General features: G+C 36.4%; 1 protein-coding gene and 1 long non-coding RNA gene across 2 annotated transcripts; both read left to right on the forward strand.

The window, feature by feature from the left end:
- The first annotated feature begins 14,178 nt into the window (after positions 1-14,178).
- Positions 14,179-15,059, forward strand: LOC110895722. The gene is made up of 3 exons (XR_002567334.2): positions 14,179-14,334; positions 14,485-14,791; positions 14,865-15,059. It is a non-coding gene; the product is annotated as an uncharacterized LOC110895722 (long non-coding RNA).
- A 3,502-nt stretch (positions 15,060-18,561) lies between these two features.
- LOC110893369 (F-box/kelch-repeat protein At3g17530-like) lies at positions 18,562-19,620 on the forward strand. The gene has a single exon (XM_022140480.1). It carries the CDS (start codon positions 18,562-18,564, stop codon positions 19,618-19,620), a length of 1,059 nt encoding a protein of 352 aa, XP_021996172.1.
- Positions 19,621-19,748: the final 128 nt, after the last annotated feature.

The raw sequence follows: 19,748 nt of genomic DNA on the forward strand, positions 1-19,748 counted from the left end.
TCATTCTCTTCACTACCTTTACATAATCCTACAACCTTTCACCATCCTCTGTTTAACCCGCAAGCCACCGGAGATCGGAGGCGACGCCGGAGACGACCGAAGTCACGACAGGAATCACACATCAACGTCTCGGTATATCCTCTTGTTTCTGTTGCCTCAATCCTTTGTCGTTCTTTTTTTTTATTTAAGAATCTGCAATTAGGAAACATGATCATATATAAAATAGTCTACTATTGATGATTTTTTTTTCTTTTTTTTTCCTTATGAATTCATTTTATCTCCTTGTTATTCTTCTTATATGATGAAGACATTTCTTTTACTCTTTTTAGAAACAATGAACAAATCGACAACAGTAGTTGTTTGTTTTTTTCTTCTTTCTCTTTGAGGAAGAATATTGTTTAAGGAAATGAAAACTAATTTTTTTTTGTGGGATTTTATGTAATTAAAATTCATTTTCTTATTTTAAAAACCCATATAAATAACATTCCATTTAATTCTTTTCCTTTAAAAATATAACTTTTTTATTATTTTTGTAACATTAATATTAATAATGAGATAAACTTAAATATCTAAGCAATTAGATTATAAACCATAAATATTAGGATTATTATTTAACTTATGAATATTAATAAGATCATTGTGTGATATTATAAATATTTAGGATAATCGTTTCCGTTCGTTCGGTTTCTCAACTCTTACTCGTGCGTTATTTTACAAGGAATCGCCAATGCAACCACTGTGAGTAGATCTTACTCCTTCCCCTTTTTGTCACTTTAACTTTTTGGGGTGTATCATGTGTCTCGTGTTCATAAGTGTTTCATATTATTTTCCCAACATGCAAAATTAAATGTCATATGTGTTCATGATTGATATCGCATTGTTTCGTTATCTGTTTCACATACATGTATTACGTGTTTACCGCTTTGTGTCTCTGTTTCTCTGTTTCGCGTGGATCCACCACCGGTTGACCGGTTCCCCCACGGCCATGGGGCGAACTCGGTATCACCATCATTGTTTCATAGTATCGCTTTTCGCCTCTCGGGGCTTGAATCGCATCATTTGTTTCACTGATTATGTTTCATTATGTCTTGTTATATTACTTGTTGATGTGGATTGATTGATGAATTATTTATTGATGTCACTATAACATTTAAAATTGCATGTTACATAATTTTTATTAAATAAAATCAAGTAATCTTTTAAGCTTAAATAAAAACAAATAAAGATCTACTCGCCAACTTTTGTTGACCCAAAAACCATTTTTACACATGATACAGGTGAACAGGTACGAAGAGAAGATTGGACATAGGATGTGCCTTAGTTAACAAGAAACGGATTAGTGTAGTTTATTTATGTCTCGCGTTTGTAATTGTTTATTCGAATAAATTGTTTTGTGAAACATTGATTATGAATAAATTATTATTTAAAAAACGCAATAGCAAGTCATAAGCTCTCAAGTCAACCCGATCATGCCCCGATCACCTATTTCCGCTGCGGGTCGGGGTGTGACAGATTGGTATCAGAGCTATTGACTTTAGGGATATAGGATAGGTTATTAGACCCTTAGAACCTATACTTTAGTCATCTAGGACCTATGTGCTTATGTGATTTTATGTTATGCTTAACTTATGATTTGCTATTGCTCATGCATTTAAATTCCTTCCATTTCACACACAAACGCATGCAAGCACTTTATTTGCACTTAATTACATGATACATGTAATGGTTATAATTATGTCAGGAAGTCTACATGTGTGTTACATATATATCACTCCAATACACCATACGAAACTTATAAAATCTTATTTATAAGTTCTCAATTTCACTAAATCTTCGAAACATTTCCCTCCATTTTCTAAATACTCATTTCATGCTATTCAAACTTTTGTGATTTTTGTTTTCAAATCTCATCAAAGTGAGTTCATTTGACGGGCATGTAGTAACTGGAAGGGTTCGAGTACCGGTAGTCGGGACGTCCTGTCTAGGATTGGCATTCGTATAAATCCAAATTAACGGACCAGTTTGCCTACCTGGGGACTAACGATGAGAGTACGAAGGACCTATTAGGCCAAAGCATGCCACACCAAACGTCGTGTGACCTAACCCCACTTTGAGTTGTCATCGTGTCCAACCCAGGGATACCCTCCGATTTTCATACATTACATTCATGTTTCTTGATTTTCTCCGGGTTTTAATGAACATTACCAGGCTAACACATGCGAACCATACGAAAGCCCGGTAATCATGGGGGCCCACATGATTACGAAGGTGAAGTATGGCGGCATGCAAGGCCCAATTACGAGCAAAGCCCAAGAACACTTTAAAAGTGTTATCATGAGTTTTTGTATACACCCCAAACTTTTTCATTTTTATCATATATTTATATTTTTCGCATATCCGCTAGCAAGTCCGCCAAAAATCTCACAGCGTCGTTTGCGTTGATTCTTATAGATGTCTGCCAAACGCAACCTCAATGGAAAGCGTGTCGGAAATTCTGGACGCCGCATGGCGTCTTACCTTGCCAAAGAGATGGCCGCTATCCTTCCCAACATTGTGGCTCAAGTTCACCAAACCCTCGCAGGGGCCGATGACCAAGGGAACCATGGCGGTTCTGGTTCGTCCAAATGCTCATTCAAACATTTCAAGTCTTGTGACCCTCCTACTTATGAAGGCACCGGTGGTGCTACTACTCTTCTCCGTTGGTTCGAAGAAATGGAAAGTACATTTCTGAACTCCGAATGTCCCAACAATCGTAAGGTTCGATATGCTACGGGTCGTTTGCTAGGAAATGCATTAACTTGGTGGAATGCCGAGAAAAATACTCGTGGTGAGGAAGCTGCTGTGGCTCTGACCTGGGAGCAGCTCAAGGAGATTATGAAAGAGGTGTTTTGCCCCCAACATGAAATCAAGAACTTAGAAGATGAATTTTGGGCTTTGAAACAAATTGAAGGTGAGAACACGACTTACAATAAACGGTTTCACGAGCTTACAAAGATGGTTCCATATCTATTCACTCCCCTTACCCGACTCATTTAGCAGTACATTAAGGGTCTCCCTGTAGTTATCAAGGACACGGTGGAAGGAAGTAAACCAGCCACTCTCGAAGAGGCTATGAGTCTAGCAGGCCAGCTCACTGAAAATCGAGTACAGTCAAAGGACCTGAAACGCAAAGGGGATCAGGGTTCATTGGACAAGGTTTCTGCTGAAAAGCCAAAGGAGATAAAAGAAACAAAAACTGAATCATCTTCCCGTGTCGACACCAAAGGGAAGTATGATGGTAAAAACTACGCCGTTGCCTCAACTAACCCAACTCCACAAGCTGTACCTCTCCAAGCCATTCCAATCACCCAAGTGGCACCCAACCCATCTTACCCAAATAAGAAGCCCTACACCGGTCCTCACCCTCAATGCAACACTTGCCACTATCATCATCAACCCACCGTACCTTGTCGACTATGTGCCAATTGTGGACGATATGGTCATCTGAGTAACACTTGTCGTACCCCTCAAAACCAAGCTCCACCACCTGCCCAAAACATGATCCAACCCTATCAGCAACCACAATATCCCATGGTACCCTATATTAGAGCCTGCTTTAATTGTGGTGACCCTACCCATTTCAGAAACACGTGCCCTAGACTAGTTAATATCATCAACGCTCAAGCCCAAGCAAACCCAGTTTACCAAGCGAATCAGGCTAACCCAGCACTCCCACCAGCAAGTGGTAGAGCCTACAACATCAACGCCAACCCAACTGAGGTCAACGACAACGGTGCGAGCGAGCAACCCAACTAGCCTTAATCCTCCATGGAGACCCAAGGCTCCGCTCTAGTTATTTATCTTATTTCCATTCCAAGCTTTTATCAATTACATTTCTTGTTTTAACTATTCAAAGTTACAATTGGTTTCAATTTGGGTTTTAACGTTTCAAGTTAACATTATTTCATATTATTTCCATCGTCATGCCATGGTTTTTCATTAAATTTCATATAATGTCACCTTACATCGATTAAATTTCATGTCATTTCATGTCATCATACATCACGGTGGACCTCATTTCATAACTTAGGGAAAGTGGGTCACGTCTCACTTTTTCATAGGCTGACCACTTCCTTATAACACCAGAAAGAGGTACCACCATCATTAGTCTTGTTTTCTTCGGATTCGAGACTCAAGCATTGGTTGTTGTGATTGGTTATGTTTGGTAGAATTTAGGATGAGTCGCATAGAACTAATCATGACTTGATAACAAAGCCAATGAAAATTTGACAAGGACATGGTGGATACGCCGCTGGTACTTCCTATATATAAGTGTTCTTGTCAAAGGATCAAAAGCCTTGTTAGATTGTCATGAGAGGTTCTGTGTAAGTAGTGTCAAATCTCAATTTGGATAACAATGTGGTTGATGATTTTGTTTTGTGATTTCATATGTAACACTATCATTATGACGTTTCGATTGCCTCGAAATCCCTTGTCATGACACAAATCCCACATAGACATCATGCTTTCAACTCAGTAGTAAATCATTGTCATGATACAACTCATCTCCGTGTTATGACGTTTTCCACATCTACATCTCTGGCAACAAAGAGCGATTCCTTTACAAGGAACGTTACCGCCACAGTTGAACCTAAACCCTACTTCGATTCTATGTGTACTCCTAGTAAATATGCTAAAATAGTTACCGATTACGGTTTCCTCTTAATTTCAGGACGAAATTACTAAAAGTATGGGAGACTGTAACAACCGACAAAATTAGCTCCCAAAATCCGACCCGTTTTGAAAATTTTGAGTTAAGGTTATTTATTTTATTTGTTTAACTAATTAAACTAATATTACAATTAAAAGTCTTGGTTGTTTTATAAAAATAAAAATAACCTAGTTAGTTGTTAGGTTTCAAAAATTTGTTTAAAGAGTTAACTAAGCGATATAATTAACCAAGTTAAATTATCAAGTTAAATAATATTTGAACTGCAGGGATCTTTTTTTTCGAATATTGAAAGTTGGGGTCCTCTTATTAACTAGAACTGAAATAAAATAAAAAAGGGTATAAGCCGCGGGTTTCGAACACAGGTTCACTCGCTCAACATGCAATACACAACCCACTCAACTACAATTTCTTTTGACAAAAAATTTAGTAATCATTTCCTTATTAACATGCGTTAAACTCGTCCTTGTTTTGAATCAAGTTTGCCACCATACAACTGTTGACAGTGGTGAAGTCAACGAGTTCCTTTGATTTCGGGATTGAAATCCTGTTACCGTGTTGCCGTTTTTAAAACCAATCAAGAACCTAGTCTCATTGTCAAACAGAATTCATCAACCGACACTTTCATCTATTTCGGAAGTTTCGGATTTCCAAATCGGATCGAAACAATGGTATATATATATATACAAGTCTGTCTCGATACACCAGCACCCATAGACCCTCACTTCACCTTTTGTGTAACCTGCGACAAGACAGACGGAACCGAAGAAGTCCGACGCCGTCGGAGACACCCAAACCGCGACGAAGTTCACAGCCCTTTATCATTCTCTTCACTACCTTTACATAATCCTACAACCTTTCACCATCCTCTGTTTAACCCGCAAGCCACCGGAGATCGGAGGCGACGCCGGAGACGACCGAAGTCACGACCGGAATCACACATCAACGTCTCGGTATATCCTCTTGTTTCTGTTGCCTCAATCCTTTGTCGTTCTTTTTTTTATTTAAGAATCTGCAATTAGGAAACATGATCATATATAAAATAGTCTACTATTGATGATTTTTCTTTCTTTTTTTTTTTCCTTATGAATTCATTTTATCTCCTTGTTATTCTTCTTATATGATGAAGACATTTCTTTTACTCTTTTTAGAAACAATGAACAAATCGACAACAGTAGTTGTTTGTTTTTTTTTTCTTTCTCTTTGAGGAAGAATATTGTTTAAGGAAATGAAAACTAATTTTTTTTGTGGGATTTTATGTAATTAAAATTCATTTTCTTATTTTAAAAACCCATATAAATAACATTCCATTTAATTCTTTTCCTTTAAAAATATAACTTTTTTATTATTTTTGTAACATTAATATTAATAATGAGATAAACTTAAATATCTAAGCAATTAGATTATAAACCATAAATATTAGGATTATTATTTAACTGATGAATATTAATAAGATCATTGTGTGATATTATAAATATTTAGGATAATCGTTTCCGTTCGTTCGGTTTCTCAACTCTTACTCGTGCGTTATTTTACAAGGAATCGCCAACGCAACCACTGTGAGTAGATCTTACTCCTTCCCCTTTTTGTCACTTTAACTTTTTGGGGTGTATCATGTGTCACGTGTTCATAAGTGTTTCATATTATTTTCCCAAGATGCAAAATTAAATGTCATATGTGTTCATAATTGATATCGTATTGTTTCGTTATCTGTTTCACATACATGTATTACGTGTTTACCGCTTTGTGTCTCTGTTTCTCTGTTTCGCGTGGATCCACCACCGGTTGACCGGTTCCCCCACGGCCATGGGGCGAACTCGGTATCACCATCATTGTTTCATAGTATCGCTTTTCGCCTCTCGGGGCTTGAATCGCATCATTTGTTTCACTGATTATGTTTCATTATGTCTTGTTATATTACTTGTTGATGTGGATTGATTGATGAATTATTTATTAATGTCACTATTACATTTAAAATTGCATGTTACATAATTTTTTTTAAATAAAATCAAGTAATCTTTTAAGCTTAAATAAAAACAAATAAAGATCTACTCGCCAAATTTTGTTGACCCAAAAACCATTTTTACACATGATACAGGTGAACAGGTACGAAGAGAAGATTGGACATAGGATGTGCCTTAGTTAACAAGAAACAGATTAGTGTAGTTTATTTATGTCTCGCGTTTGTAATTGTTTATTTGAATAAATTGTTTTGTGAAACATTGGTTATGAATAAATTATTATTTAAAAAACGCAATAGCAAGTCATAAGCTCTCAAGTCAACCCGATCATGCCCCGATCACCTATTTCCGCTGCGGGTCGGGGTGTGACACTAACCTCCGAAAATGCCTTGCTGATCATGATCTAATCGTACCACTCGACGATCTTCAGGTCAACGAAACCTTACACTTCGTGGAAAAGCCTGTCGAAATTATGGATCACCAAACCAAGCAACTCAGGCGCTCACGCATCCCTATCGTGAAAGTCCGATGGGAAGGCAAGCGAGGCGCGGAGTTCACTTGGGAACTCGAGAGCGACATGAAGGCCAAGTACCCGCAGTTGTTTAAATAGATCTGAAGCATCAAATTGGTAAAATGACTCACGGTAATGTGCAGCTTCGAGCCTAATTTCGGGACGAAATTCCCTAAACAAGGGGAAGCTGTAACACCCCGTGTTTTCGAATGTCAAAGTCAAAGTCAAAGTCCAAGTCAACTTTGACTTCTTTGACTGTAAATGTTCTTTTTGCTTTTTGTAATATGTGGAGTAAGTGTTGTCTAAATAAAATGATCGAATGTTTAATCAATGCGACCGATTTACGACTGTGAATAATAGGAAGTAACAATGCGATAAAGTTAATCAATCAATAATCAAGTTAATCAAATCAATCAATCGAACTGGAGACTCGAACTATGTGAAACTGGTGTGGTAATGCTTACGTGTATGTGTGCCTTATGTGTTACTTGTGCTTGTTTACTTTATGTTTTGAGTGGTATTCAATCGAATCAATCGAAACTCGAATCGAAACTCGAAAGGCAATCAAACTCAATCGAAACCGACATTGAAACGTGACTTATAGATGACTGTATGTTAGATATAGTAGTTGGGACTGAAAGTAATTTGACTAGGAACTCTATCGTATTCGTATCATCGTCCATCAAAATCGAAATATCAAAAATCGTCGCAAAACACTCGAGAAGGTGTTCCTGATCGAACAGGAATCACCGATCGAACAGGCTAGCCGATCGAACATGCTGTTCGATCGAGCAGCCCAGCCGATCGGAGATCCTGGCTGATCGGCTACCACTTTCCTCTTTGGGAGGCTTATAAATAGCCCTGTCATTATCACCCTTCCTGTTTTTGGAAAGCTCTGACCGAACCAGCCTTGTTCTTCACTTTTTCCCAGATTTCTCTCAACTCCGGTAAGTTTTCACTCTAATTCTTGTACGTTTTTTATCATTACATGATTCTACACCTTTCTATCTTTCAAAACTTGATTTCTAACCGTGAAATCACCAAGATCTGAGTGTTCTTGGGTGATGTCATAAGGGTGTTCTTGAAGAACATCATACTTTGGCCTCATTCAACCATGAGTAGCTTAGATCTGACCGATTTCCACATAAACAAGCTAGGATTTGTAAGAATCTTAACATTTTCATGGAAGGATTTCCAACTTTCTTTCAACTCTTTTACACTCAAACCTTAAAACCGATAGAAACGGAGCTCGGACCAACTGACTAATCATTCTAACAGTCAAGAGGTTCAAGATTCGGATTCTATCTACGAGGCTCATCGATTTCGGGTTAAACATCAAACTACCGTTCCGAACAGTTCACCGGCCGGACTTGGGTGATTCCTGTCCGAACCGGTAAAGTAAGTAAGAACCAACGTTCTATGGTTAACTCGCTGTCAAAATACCTCAAATCATATCAAAACAACCAAAACAGCCAAGTGTTAGACGAAGGGCCGACCAGGTCAGGAATGCTGGTCGAACGGCTAGGCTGTTCGAATGAACAGTCCAGCCGATCGAACATACCAGCCGATCGGCCGGGCCAGCCGATCGGCTAGCACATGGTTCCACACTTTTCGAATTTCATGAAGTATGCTATTGACGAAGTGATGTTCGATCGAATATGCTACTCGATTGGTAAACATTACTCTTCGGATCATGAGATACTATGCTTCAACACTTAATCGATTTTGCGACTCGTTCGTAGTAAGGAGTGCCAGCCGATCGAACAGACTGTTCGATCGAGCGACATCCTGCTGAGAACTACATCTGAAGTTCCTAACCGATCGGCTAAGCCGGCCGATCGAACAGACCGTTCGATCGATCGACCTGAAAGGTAAGAACACTTCAGTGTTCTCAAATACTACAACGAAAACTTCAAAAGTTCAAACCATCATACAAAAACACATCAGAGGAAGAAACAATCCACTCGAATGGTCCAGCCGATCGAGCCTACCGACCGATCGAACAGGACTGTTCAAACGGACTTTCAAGCCGATCGAACAGCCCGTCCGATCGAACCTGCTGTTCGATCGACCAGACTATTCGATCCACTTACACTCGTTTGCATTTCCGCGTTACTCATTGTTGTGCTATCGAACTATTCAGGCTAAGCCTACTCTCAGCGCTCCCTTCAATCCATAACCAATCACTGTGAGTATACTCGAACCCTTTTTGCTTTAGCACTTTTGGGTGTTACATACGTTACTTATCCAAAGTCACAATCGAACACACTATTCAAACTATTTGAATGCTAACCGATTGCATGTATTACGTGACTAAATGTATGCTTGTTGTTATGTTTACACGTGGAATGCTTTCTACCTGCCTTAGCAACGTAGTACTATAGTTTGGACTCAACACCCATTCTCACGGGGGTTGTTAAGGACAATTACTTGCATGGATTACGGTGGTAATCATGTATTGCAACTGTCTCGGACAGTCAACCCGCAGTCGTTGGTATCGATAGGTCCATGTCGATAATTAACATGCATCATTTCCCTCTGTGTACGTGTTGGTTATGCGTAAACTATTCGAACTCTATATGCTATTATCAAACTTGTATGCTCACCTTTACATTTTATGTATTGACTTTATTTTAACGTACGTGATAGGTATTTAAGGTTTTTGCTTGCTAGGGAAGTGAAGCTAGAATAAGTCTCTAGAGGCCCCCAACAAATAGTTGTCTGTCAAGAACAAGCTGCTAGTGTATAGTTGTCTGTAGATCTTGTCAGTCTGGGTCTTTAGGGGCATTGAACAATATTTATGTTTAATTTGAATCTGAGTTGTCGGAACAGGATTAATTGTTTGGATGTTATCTGTAATAACTTGTTATTTATTCGGGATACGGTACGGGACGTATCATTTTAAACTGAATTTGTATTAATAGTTGTTGTGGAAACTTCTGGACAATCTGTTTCGCTCAGTGCCATGCCCCGATGATTCCGCCATCGGTTGGGGTGTGACACCATCACCGCCACCACTAAATACCATCTCAGTCAATATTTTAAGATCTAATAAGAAGAGAGATTTAGGATTTAGAGAGAGGGGAGATGCTCAGATCTGGTGGTGGCCAGCGGTTCTTCAAACACGTAGCACACTCCTTTAAATGATTGTTGGCGGTCCTTTGTGGTGGTCGCCATAGTAGATCAGTCTAGGGCGGTGAGGAGCGGTGGAGAACAGTGGTGGTGTTGCTGATGTTGAGAGTGGTGGTGTTGCTGATGTTGAGAGTGGTGGTTGGTGAAGGTTGTAGGTAGTGGTTGGTGGCGGTTGTCGGTGATAGTCGACAGAGTTAGAGAGAGGGGTGGACAGAGAGACAGAGAGAGAGAGAGAGAGAGTTAGGGTTCTATGTAATAATATACTTATTTATATTATTTATATATATAATAAATTATTTTTTTAAATTTATTTCTGTTTTATTCTTAATTTAAATATTTATGTATTTATATGTGTAAAAAGACTAAATTACCCTTTTGTGATCAAATTTAACAGAAAAAATTAAATGAGTTTAGGCTAAAGGACATAACGTACAGTATTTGAAAACATTAAGTACAAAATTTATCAATTTTAAAAATAAAGGACATCGACTGAAACTTAGTATATAGATAAAGGGCAAAACTTGTAATTCACTCTAAAAATAAATGAGCAAACTGCAATTTTACCCCTTGAGGTTAGGGGTCGTTGGCACCCTTACCTCCCCTAACGAAATAATTGCAATTTTACCCCCCAACGTTTGCTGTTATGTCGCAACCTTGCCCTCCGGCCTCAAATTTGTTGACTGATCTGTTGACTATAACTTGAAATGACTATAATACCCTTTCATATTTACCCCCTGTGTTTTGTTCACTCTGTGATATTACCTCCTGCCACCACTGCCACCGCCATTCACCACCACAACCACCACTGCCACCTCCAGCCACCACCACAACTTAATATCCCGTTAAATTTGAGGCCCAAAAACAAAGCGAGGCCCACAATCAGATGAAGCGAGGGCGACCACCATCAACAACCGTGATTATAGGTTCAGAAACTGAAACGTAAGGTCAAACTCAAGATCGAATCATGGCGTCAGGGTGGGGGATAACGGGGAACAAGGGAAGGTGCTACGACTTATGGATGGATTTCAGTGAGTGTATGTCTCGTTGTAGAGAACCCAAAGACTGCTCTCTTCTCCGTGAAGACTATCTGGGTGTCTTCACCACTCTAAAGAGGTTAAATCTCCTTAATTTGAATCCAATCCATATATTTTTCAACTTCATTTGCAAATTGAAGATCGGTATATATATATATATCTATATCTATACTACTTTAATAAGGATATGTGAAGGACAAGATGGTAATTGAACAAGGTGTTGAAAAAACACTTAATGCACAATGTACAACTGTTAAGGCACAAGAAAACACAAACCCTTTTTACCCTTTACAAGGGTATACATCTGCCGTCCAAATGTTTTACTTTCTCACACGGATCAACATCGGGACCGTCCATTTGACTTCACACAGATCACCATATGCTTTCTCTCTCAATGCTCACACATCTCACAATACAACATCAGATCTTCTTCTCTCTCTTCTCTCTCTCTTCTCTCTCTTCTCGGCGATCTAGGGTTTCATGAGATCTATCACCAGATCCGTTTGAATCTATCACCAGATCCGTTTGATGAGCAGATCAAGGGTTTCATGAGATGTTCTGGCAAGGGATCCACAAATTTGAACAAGGGATCCGTTTTATCTGGCAAGGGATCCACAGATTTGAACAAGGGATCCGTTTGATGTTCTGATAAGTTGCTTTATCTTTAATCTTGATGTAGATTTGTTAGTAGATATCTTACCATGTTCTTTTGTGATTCTTACTTTTCAGGTGAAGCGGTTGACGGATGTTCGAAGGACGAAATCTGAGGTTTACGAAGGATTTTCTCATGTGTTTTGTGATGAATCGACTCAGGTTAGGTTCTAAATGTTGATTTATCTTTAATCTTGATGTAGATTTGTTAGTAGATATCTTACCATGTTCTTTTGTGATTCTTACTTTTCAGGTGAAGCGGTTGACGGATGTTCGAAGGACGAAATCTGAGGTTTACGAAGGAGTTTCGCATGTGTTTTGTGATGAATCGACTCAGGTTAGGTTCTAAATGTTGATTTATCTTTAATCTTGATGTAGATTTGTTAGTAGATGCGGTTATTTCAAATTAGGTTGAAAGTTTTGTGATATTTGAATTTGTATTTTTGGTGATGATAGTTAGATTAATTTCAGATATGACATAGTGAAAGGATAAATTGTTTTTGTAGTTTTGATTTTACTTTGTTCTGTTATATTTTGATCTTTTCCTTCATTTTTGGGACTGATAAGTGTCATGGTTGTGTGATAATTATGATATTTAGGTCATTTAGATATGGAATAGTGAAAAGATAGATTGTTATGTATTTTTGATTTTAGTTTGTTCTGTGGGATGCTCGATGAGCAGATCTAGGGTTTCATGAGATGTATCACAAGCTTTATCTGGCAAGGGATCCACAGATTTGAACAAGGGATCCGTTTGATGTTCTGATAAGTTGCAATGAGTGTTATATATCTTACCATGTTCTTTTGTGATTCTTATCTTTAATCTTGATGTAGATTTGTTAGTAGATGCGGTTATTTCAAATTAGGTTGAAAGTTTTGTGATATTTGAATTTGTATTTTTGGTGATGATAGTTAGATTAATTTCAGATATGACATAGTGAAAGGATAAATTGTTTTTGTAGTTTTGATTTTACTTTGTTCTGTTATATTTTGATCTTTTCCTTCATTTTTGGGACTGATAAGTGTCATGGTTGTGTGATAATTATGGTATTTAGGTCATTTAGATATGGAATTGTGAAAAGATAGATTGTTATGTATTTTTGATTTTAGTTTGTTCTGTGGGATGCTCGATGAGCAGATCTAGGGTTTCATGAGATGTATCACAAGCTTTATCTGGCAAGGGATCCACAGATTTGAACAAGGGATCCGTTTGATGTTCTGATAAGTTGCAATGAGTGTTATATATCTTACCATGTTCTTTTGTGATTCTTATCTTTAATCTTGATGTAGATTTGTTAGTAGATGCGGTTATTTCAAATTAGGTTGAAAGTTTTGTGATATTTGAATTTGTATTTTTGGTGATGATAGTTAGATTAATTTCAGATATGACATAGTGAAAGGATAAATTGTTTTTGTAGTTTTGATTTTACTTTGTTCTGTTATATTTTGATCTTTTCCTTCATTTTTGGGACTGATAAGTGTCATGGTTGTGTGATAATTATGATATTTAGGTCATTTAGATATGGAATTGTGAAAAGATAGATTGTTATGTATTTTTGATTTTAGTTTGTTCTGTGGGATGCTCGATGAGCAGATCTAGGGTTTCATGAGATGTATCACAAGCTTTATCTGGCAAGGGATCCACAGATTTGAACAAGGGATCCGTTTGATGTTCTGATAAGTTGCAATGAGTGTTATATATCTTACCATGTTCTTTTGTGATTCTTACTTTTCAGGTGAAGCGGTTGACGGATGTTCGAAGGACGAAATCTGAGGTTTACGAAGGATTTTCGCATGTGTTTTGTGATGAATCGACTCAGGTATGTCACTCGCAACTCGCAAGGAAACCTTTTTTTAGGATCTGAATTTAATTAGTTATACCTTTGGTTAACGACTGTCACGATCACTATTATTACAGAACAAGCTCACTCCGATCTTCTGGCTGCCGGAGAAAGTGTATCTGCTTGGAGAGTCTCGGAATTGGCTTTGGCGACGCTGAACGCTGCTTCATTCGAATCGATGGGGGCTTCATATGCAGAATGTTCCCTCACTTAGTGGTCTCATGCTCACTCAAGCAGAGGTAAAGTAAAGTTTATCATCATTCATCAATTTTCTTTTCTTTTTTGTTTATAATAAAGGTTTTTATATTTGCAACTTGACAAAATGTGATTTATATTAAATTTATTTTAAGTTAATAGTGTACTGGTTATAACTAATATCAAATCTTTACTAATACTTGATTTCTTTTTATGATGGTTGACTTTGCGAGAACTAACGGAGCATTAGTGTCAAGAATGGGCTGAGATTCGAATTCAGTCGGTTTTTCGCTCTTTTTTGGTAATTTCTAAGCCTTGAATATTAATTTTTAACATGCTATGCTACTGAGAGAATATAAACTTGACTATATTCTCTGTTTTTTGATGTGTTTTGTTATTTTTATGCTTTTTGTTTTTTAACTGATCTTAACCCATTTGACTTATGCTACAGACAAAAAGGGATCAAGATCGGGACCGTCCATTTGACTTCACACGGATCACCATATGCTTTCTCTCTCAATGCTCACACATCTGACAAAAAGGGATGCCAAAAGCAGGGAAGTACAATCTACAGGAAAAAGCAACACTTTACTTTTGTGTGAAAGACAGCTTGCTTGTTGCAGTCTCTATAATATATCAACACTCTTCCATACACTGTTTGAAAGACAGCACTGCTTCCTTCAGTCTCTATAAATAATCCAGAGATATCTACACTCTACTCACACTTTACAAACTCTCAACTACACTCAACTGAAATTGTAAGTTTATCTCAGTTGAATAATCCTACTTTCAAAACATCAACTTAACAACTTCTATTTACTTCGATTTCAGAATATATCAACTCTTTGCATTCGGATCTTGCGTTGTTTCTCGGCTCTCACATCAAGGTTTTAAAATTTTTGTCGGCTTTTCACATCTCCCTCTTGCATTGTTGTAAGTTCTTTCAAATATGACATAGTGAAAGGATAAATTGTTTTTGTAGTTTTGATTTTACTTTGTTCTGTTATATTTTGATCTTTTCCTTCATTTTTGGGACTGATATGTGTCATGGTTTTGTGATAATTATGATATTTAGGTCATTTTTGGGGATGATAAGTGTTGTAGTTCAATGAAAATTATGATAGTTAGGTCAATTTTAGATATGGAATAGTGAAAAGATAGATTGTTATGTACTTTTTATTTTAGTTTGTTCTGTGGGATGTTTTGATATATTTTTTCATTTTTCGGGATAGTGAAAGGATAAATTGTTTTTGTAGTTTTGATTTTACTTTGTTCTGTTATATTTTGATCTTTTCCTTCATTTTTGGGACTGACATGTGTCATGGTTTTGTGATAATTATGATATTTAGGTCATTTTTGGGGATGATAAGTGTTGTAGTTCAATGAAAATTATGATAGTTAGGTCAATTTTAGATATGGAATAGTGAAAAGATAGATTGTTATGTACTTTTTATTTTAGTTTGTTCTGTGGGATGTTTTGATATATTTTTTCATTTTTCGGGATAGTGAAAGGATAAATTGTTTTTGTAGTTTTGATTTTACTTTGTTCTGTTATATTTTGATCTTTTCCTTCATTTTTGGGACTGATATGTGTCATGGTTTTGTGATAATTATGATATTTAGGTCATTTTTGGGGATGATAAGTGTTGTAGTTCAATGAAAATTATGATAGTTAGGTCAATTTTAGATATGGAATAGTGAAAAGATAAATTGTTATGTACTTTTTATTTTAGTTTGTTCTGTGGGATGTTTTGATATATTTTTTCATTTTTCGGGATAGTGAAAGGATAAATTGTTTTTGTAGTTTTGATTTTACTTTGTTCTGTTATATTTTGATCTTTTCCTTCATTTTTGGGACTGATATGTGTCATGGTTTTGTGATAATTATGATATTTAGGTTCATTTACTTTGTTCTGTTATATTTTGATCTTTTCCTTCATCATTACAGGAATTTTTTTTAAAACAGTACTGTATTCAAAACAAAATAAAACGCCGTATTCACAAAACAATACTGTATTCACAAAGCTGTATTCAAACAATACTGTATTCAAAACAATACTGTATTCAAAACAATACTGTATTCAAAACAATACTGTATTCAAAACAATACTGTATTCAAAACAATACTGTATTCACAAAGCTGATTGTTATAGTTATTATGTGTATGTGTAAATTATAGTAAATTGTTTTTGTAGTTTTGATTTTACTTTGTTCTGTTATATTTTGATCTTTTCCTTCATTTTTGGGACTGATATGTGTCATGGTTTTGTGATAATTATGATCTTTTCATTCATTTACTTTGTTCTGTTATATTTTGATCTTTTCCTTCATCATTACAGGAATTTTTTTTTAAAACAATACTGTATTCAAAACAAAATAAAACGCGATTCACAAAACAATACTGTATTCACAAAGCTGTATTCAAAACAATACTGTATTCAAAACAATACTGTATTCAAAACAATACTGTATTCAAAACAATACTCTGTTCAAAACAATACTGTATTCAAAACAATACTGTATTTAAAACAATACTGTATTCACAAAGCTGATTGTTATAGTAATTATGTGTATTTTTCAGTTTACAAATCACTCCAAACACATATCAATTGAGAGGTATGGGCGGTGGTTATCCAATTCCCGTTGAATCACTAGGATCAACAAACCATTTAAACCTTCCTGATTCAAACCCTCTAACTTCAAACCCACCTCCGGTGTCAACCCCACCTCCGGTTTTAACCCCACCTTCGGTTTCAACCCCACCTCCATTGGCAAACCCTGAATATGATGATCCATTTGGTTGGACGGATGAAGAGTTGAATTGGGCGTATGACTATACCTTCGCTCAACTACAATTTGGTGGACTACAAATTGAGGGGTGCCATCGTCCGGTGCCAAACACTCCTATACTTCCTATGCATCCTCCACCTTCAAACCCCCCTTATGTGGAAAACTACAGTCAAACACAAGAACTACCGACCTGGGCTGAAGGGTACGAAACTGACCCTGGGGCGGTTTACGAACCACCATTGGATGAAAAAATGGTTTGGGAACCTTAGAACAACTTTTATGATGACTGTAGTTTTTTTTTCTCGAATTAGTTTGAATCTTAATTATGTAACTTTTAATTATGTATTAGTTTAAATTTAAATTTGTTGCTGTTTAATTTTAATCATGTTTTAGTTTAAATTTTATTTCTGGAGTTTTTATTTTTTTAGTTAACTAATATTGAACACTTAATAGGATATGTCTGATCATTTTTCCGTTGAAGAATTTTCATCATTGACAAATGATAGAGCATGGTATAAGATAATCTTTGTTAAGGTGGAGTTTATTTGGCATGACGTCGATGGAAAGAGATTAGTGGTTATATTTCTTGATCAACACGTAAGAACATTATTTTAATTTACTTTGTGTTATATAAGCGTTTTTCCACCACTAAATTTCTTTTCATTTTAGAGACAAAAAATTGTTGCGTTCGTCCCACAAAATTTGATACACAAATATAATGACGCGTCATTGATGGGTGGTTTTTTTTCGTTGAATCATTTCCAAATTGAGAATCTCAACTATCTTGAGTGCCCAAAGTACCAGAATTACGTGTTAGTTTGGTCCGAGAAGAAAATTGTCATCAACGAATATACAAAGCTTTCTTCACTTATGCTTACGATTCCAAGGGGTGCTTCTTTATATCCATTGGTCCCTTCCATTATAGAATTGAAGCATGACAGGAGACCTCAAATGGATATTGTTGGTACATATTAATTCTCTATCTATAATTTTTATTAAATATATAAAACTTTATATATGGTCTATACGATTTAACTGATTTGGTTTTAGATGTGGTTGGGAGAATAATAGAAGGCAAACGTGATCGATGTTGTTTTGAACTTTCTCTTCAAGATAAGACGTACGTTATTATTTATTATTAACATATTACAAACATAATATTTACGTTATATGTAAGAAAATATTATTATTAGAAGAACTTTAACCCAAAATCGTAATATACAGTGGTCACACAATACAGTTGTTTTTGTCTGCCCTGAAGCCTTCCGATGTTATACGTTCCATTCGAGCCGTGCAACAAAGGTCCATCATATATGTATCACGTCTCAAGTTGGTTCATCTACCAGATAGTATGTTATGCTTTACACATGAACATTCTAATAATTAGTTAGATCTAATGGCTCATGTAGTTTAATAAAAGTTATATTTTATTTGTTATTTCAGTTAATATTTTGAAGTCTACGGAGTTGAGTACGATTACGTACGAACCGGATATGGTCGAGGCACGGGATATGTAAATTATGGATCGTTATCCAATTTGTGTTTAAGTTAGAAACATTTGGTGTTGTTATTTGTTTAGTTGTTGAATATTAAAGTCTCTCTTGGTGTTTCGTGTTTTGCTTTTTGTTTCCCTCATATTGATGTAATTGTAGAAGTATTTATAATCTATCACCAAGGTATAATCTTCTTAGATTGGACAACTAAATAATCATTATCTGTATTAAACGAAGGTATAACCATGGCTGACCTTCCTACTCATACAATCGTGTTTGAGATATTAACGAGGCTGCCAGCAAAGGATGTAGGTCGTTCTAAGAGTGTATGTAAGCAATGGTATGCGTTATTGTCAACACAAGATTTCGTAAAGATACATTGTTCTCGCTCAGTAGTTTCATCTAACCAGAGAGTTCTACTAATTGACGACCTAACGTGTTCTGTTCGTCCAATCATCTCTAATAACAATGACTATGGTCCAAGCTCAACAGTTACATTTCCATTCCATCACCAAAATAATGATGTCTCAATACTTTCACATTTGAACGGATTGTTGTGTGTTTGCTTGAATCATACATACGAGCTGCTTCTTTGGAATCCAACAACTACTGCTTTCAAGCGTTTGTCAACCCCTGATTCTCATGGATTCTATATAAATAACCTTGATGCCATTGGTTTGTACGTTGACGCTGACGATGATTACAAGGTCTTGCATATAAAGCGTAGGAGTGGTGTACTTGGTGTCTATGTTTATTCTAGGGAAGTAGACTCTTGGAGAAATATTCCTTTTATAACAAGACAAGAGTACCTAAGCCCTCATTTCAATTGGTCAGCTGGCACATTTTGTGGTGGTACTCTATATTTCACTGTTTGCGAATGTTGGATTGGAGGTACGAATGTGGTGATTTGTTTTGATGTTAATTCGGAGCAGTTCAAGGAGATAAGCTTTCCACCCGTTCCTTCTAATGGAATGGTTCAAGGTGTTTTAGTTAATGTAAAAAATGTGCTTCACATGTTTGCTAGCACTGGCATGTTTGAGATGACAATTGACCTATGGACACTACAAGGGGATTACTGGATTAAGGTCTTATCATGTCCTCCGATCCCCCCGATATCATTGTCATTGTGGTGCGATATAACACATTATGTGACAAATGGTAATTGGTTTGTGATGACTAAATTAGGGAAGTTGTTTACAATTGAAATGGATATGAAGCCCTTCGAATGTTTTTATCCCGTTTCTTGGTTTCGAGGTTTTAAGGGTGCGGTGATTGTGCAGACCATTGTTTCACCAAGTATTTAGATTGGCTTTCACTTAATGTTATCATTATGTATGTCAATGTTTTAAGGATTTGTGTTTTTTTTTTCTGTAAGTCATGATATTCCGTTTAAGTCATGTATTTTAATGTTATCATTATGTATTTCAATGTT

Source organism: Helianthus annuus, chromosome 12 (genome assembly GCF_002127325.2).
Source record: "Helianthus annuus cultivar XRQ/B chromosome 12, HanXRQr2.0-SUNRISE, whole genome shotgun sequence".
Taxonomy (NCBI): domain Eukaryota; kingdom Viridiplantae; phylum Streptophyta; class Magnoliopsida; order Asterales; family Asteraceae; genus Helianthus; species Helianthus annuus.

Excerpts from the sequence above, each read along its gene's own strand:
- LOC110893369 (XM_022140480.1), top strand. The coding sequence starts at position 18,562 with ATGGCTGACCTTCCTACTCATACAATCGTGTTTGAGATATTAACGAGG.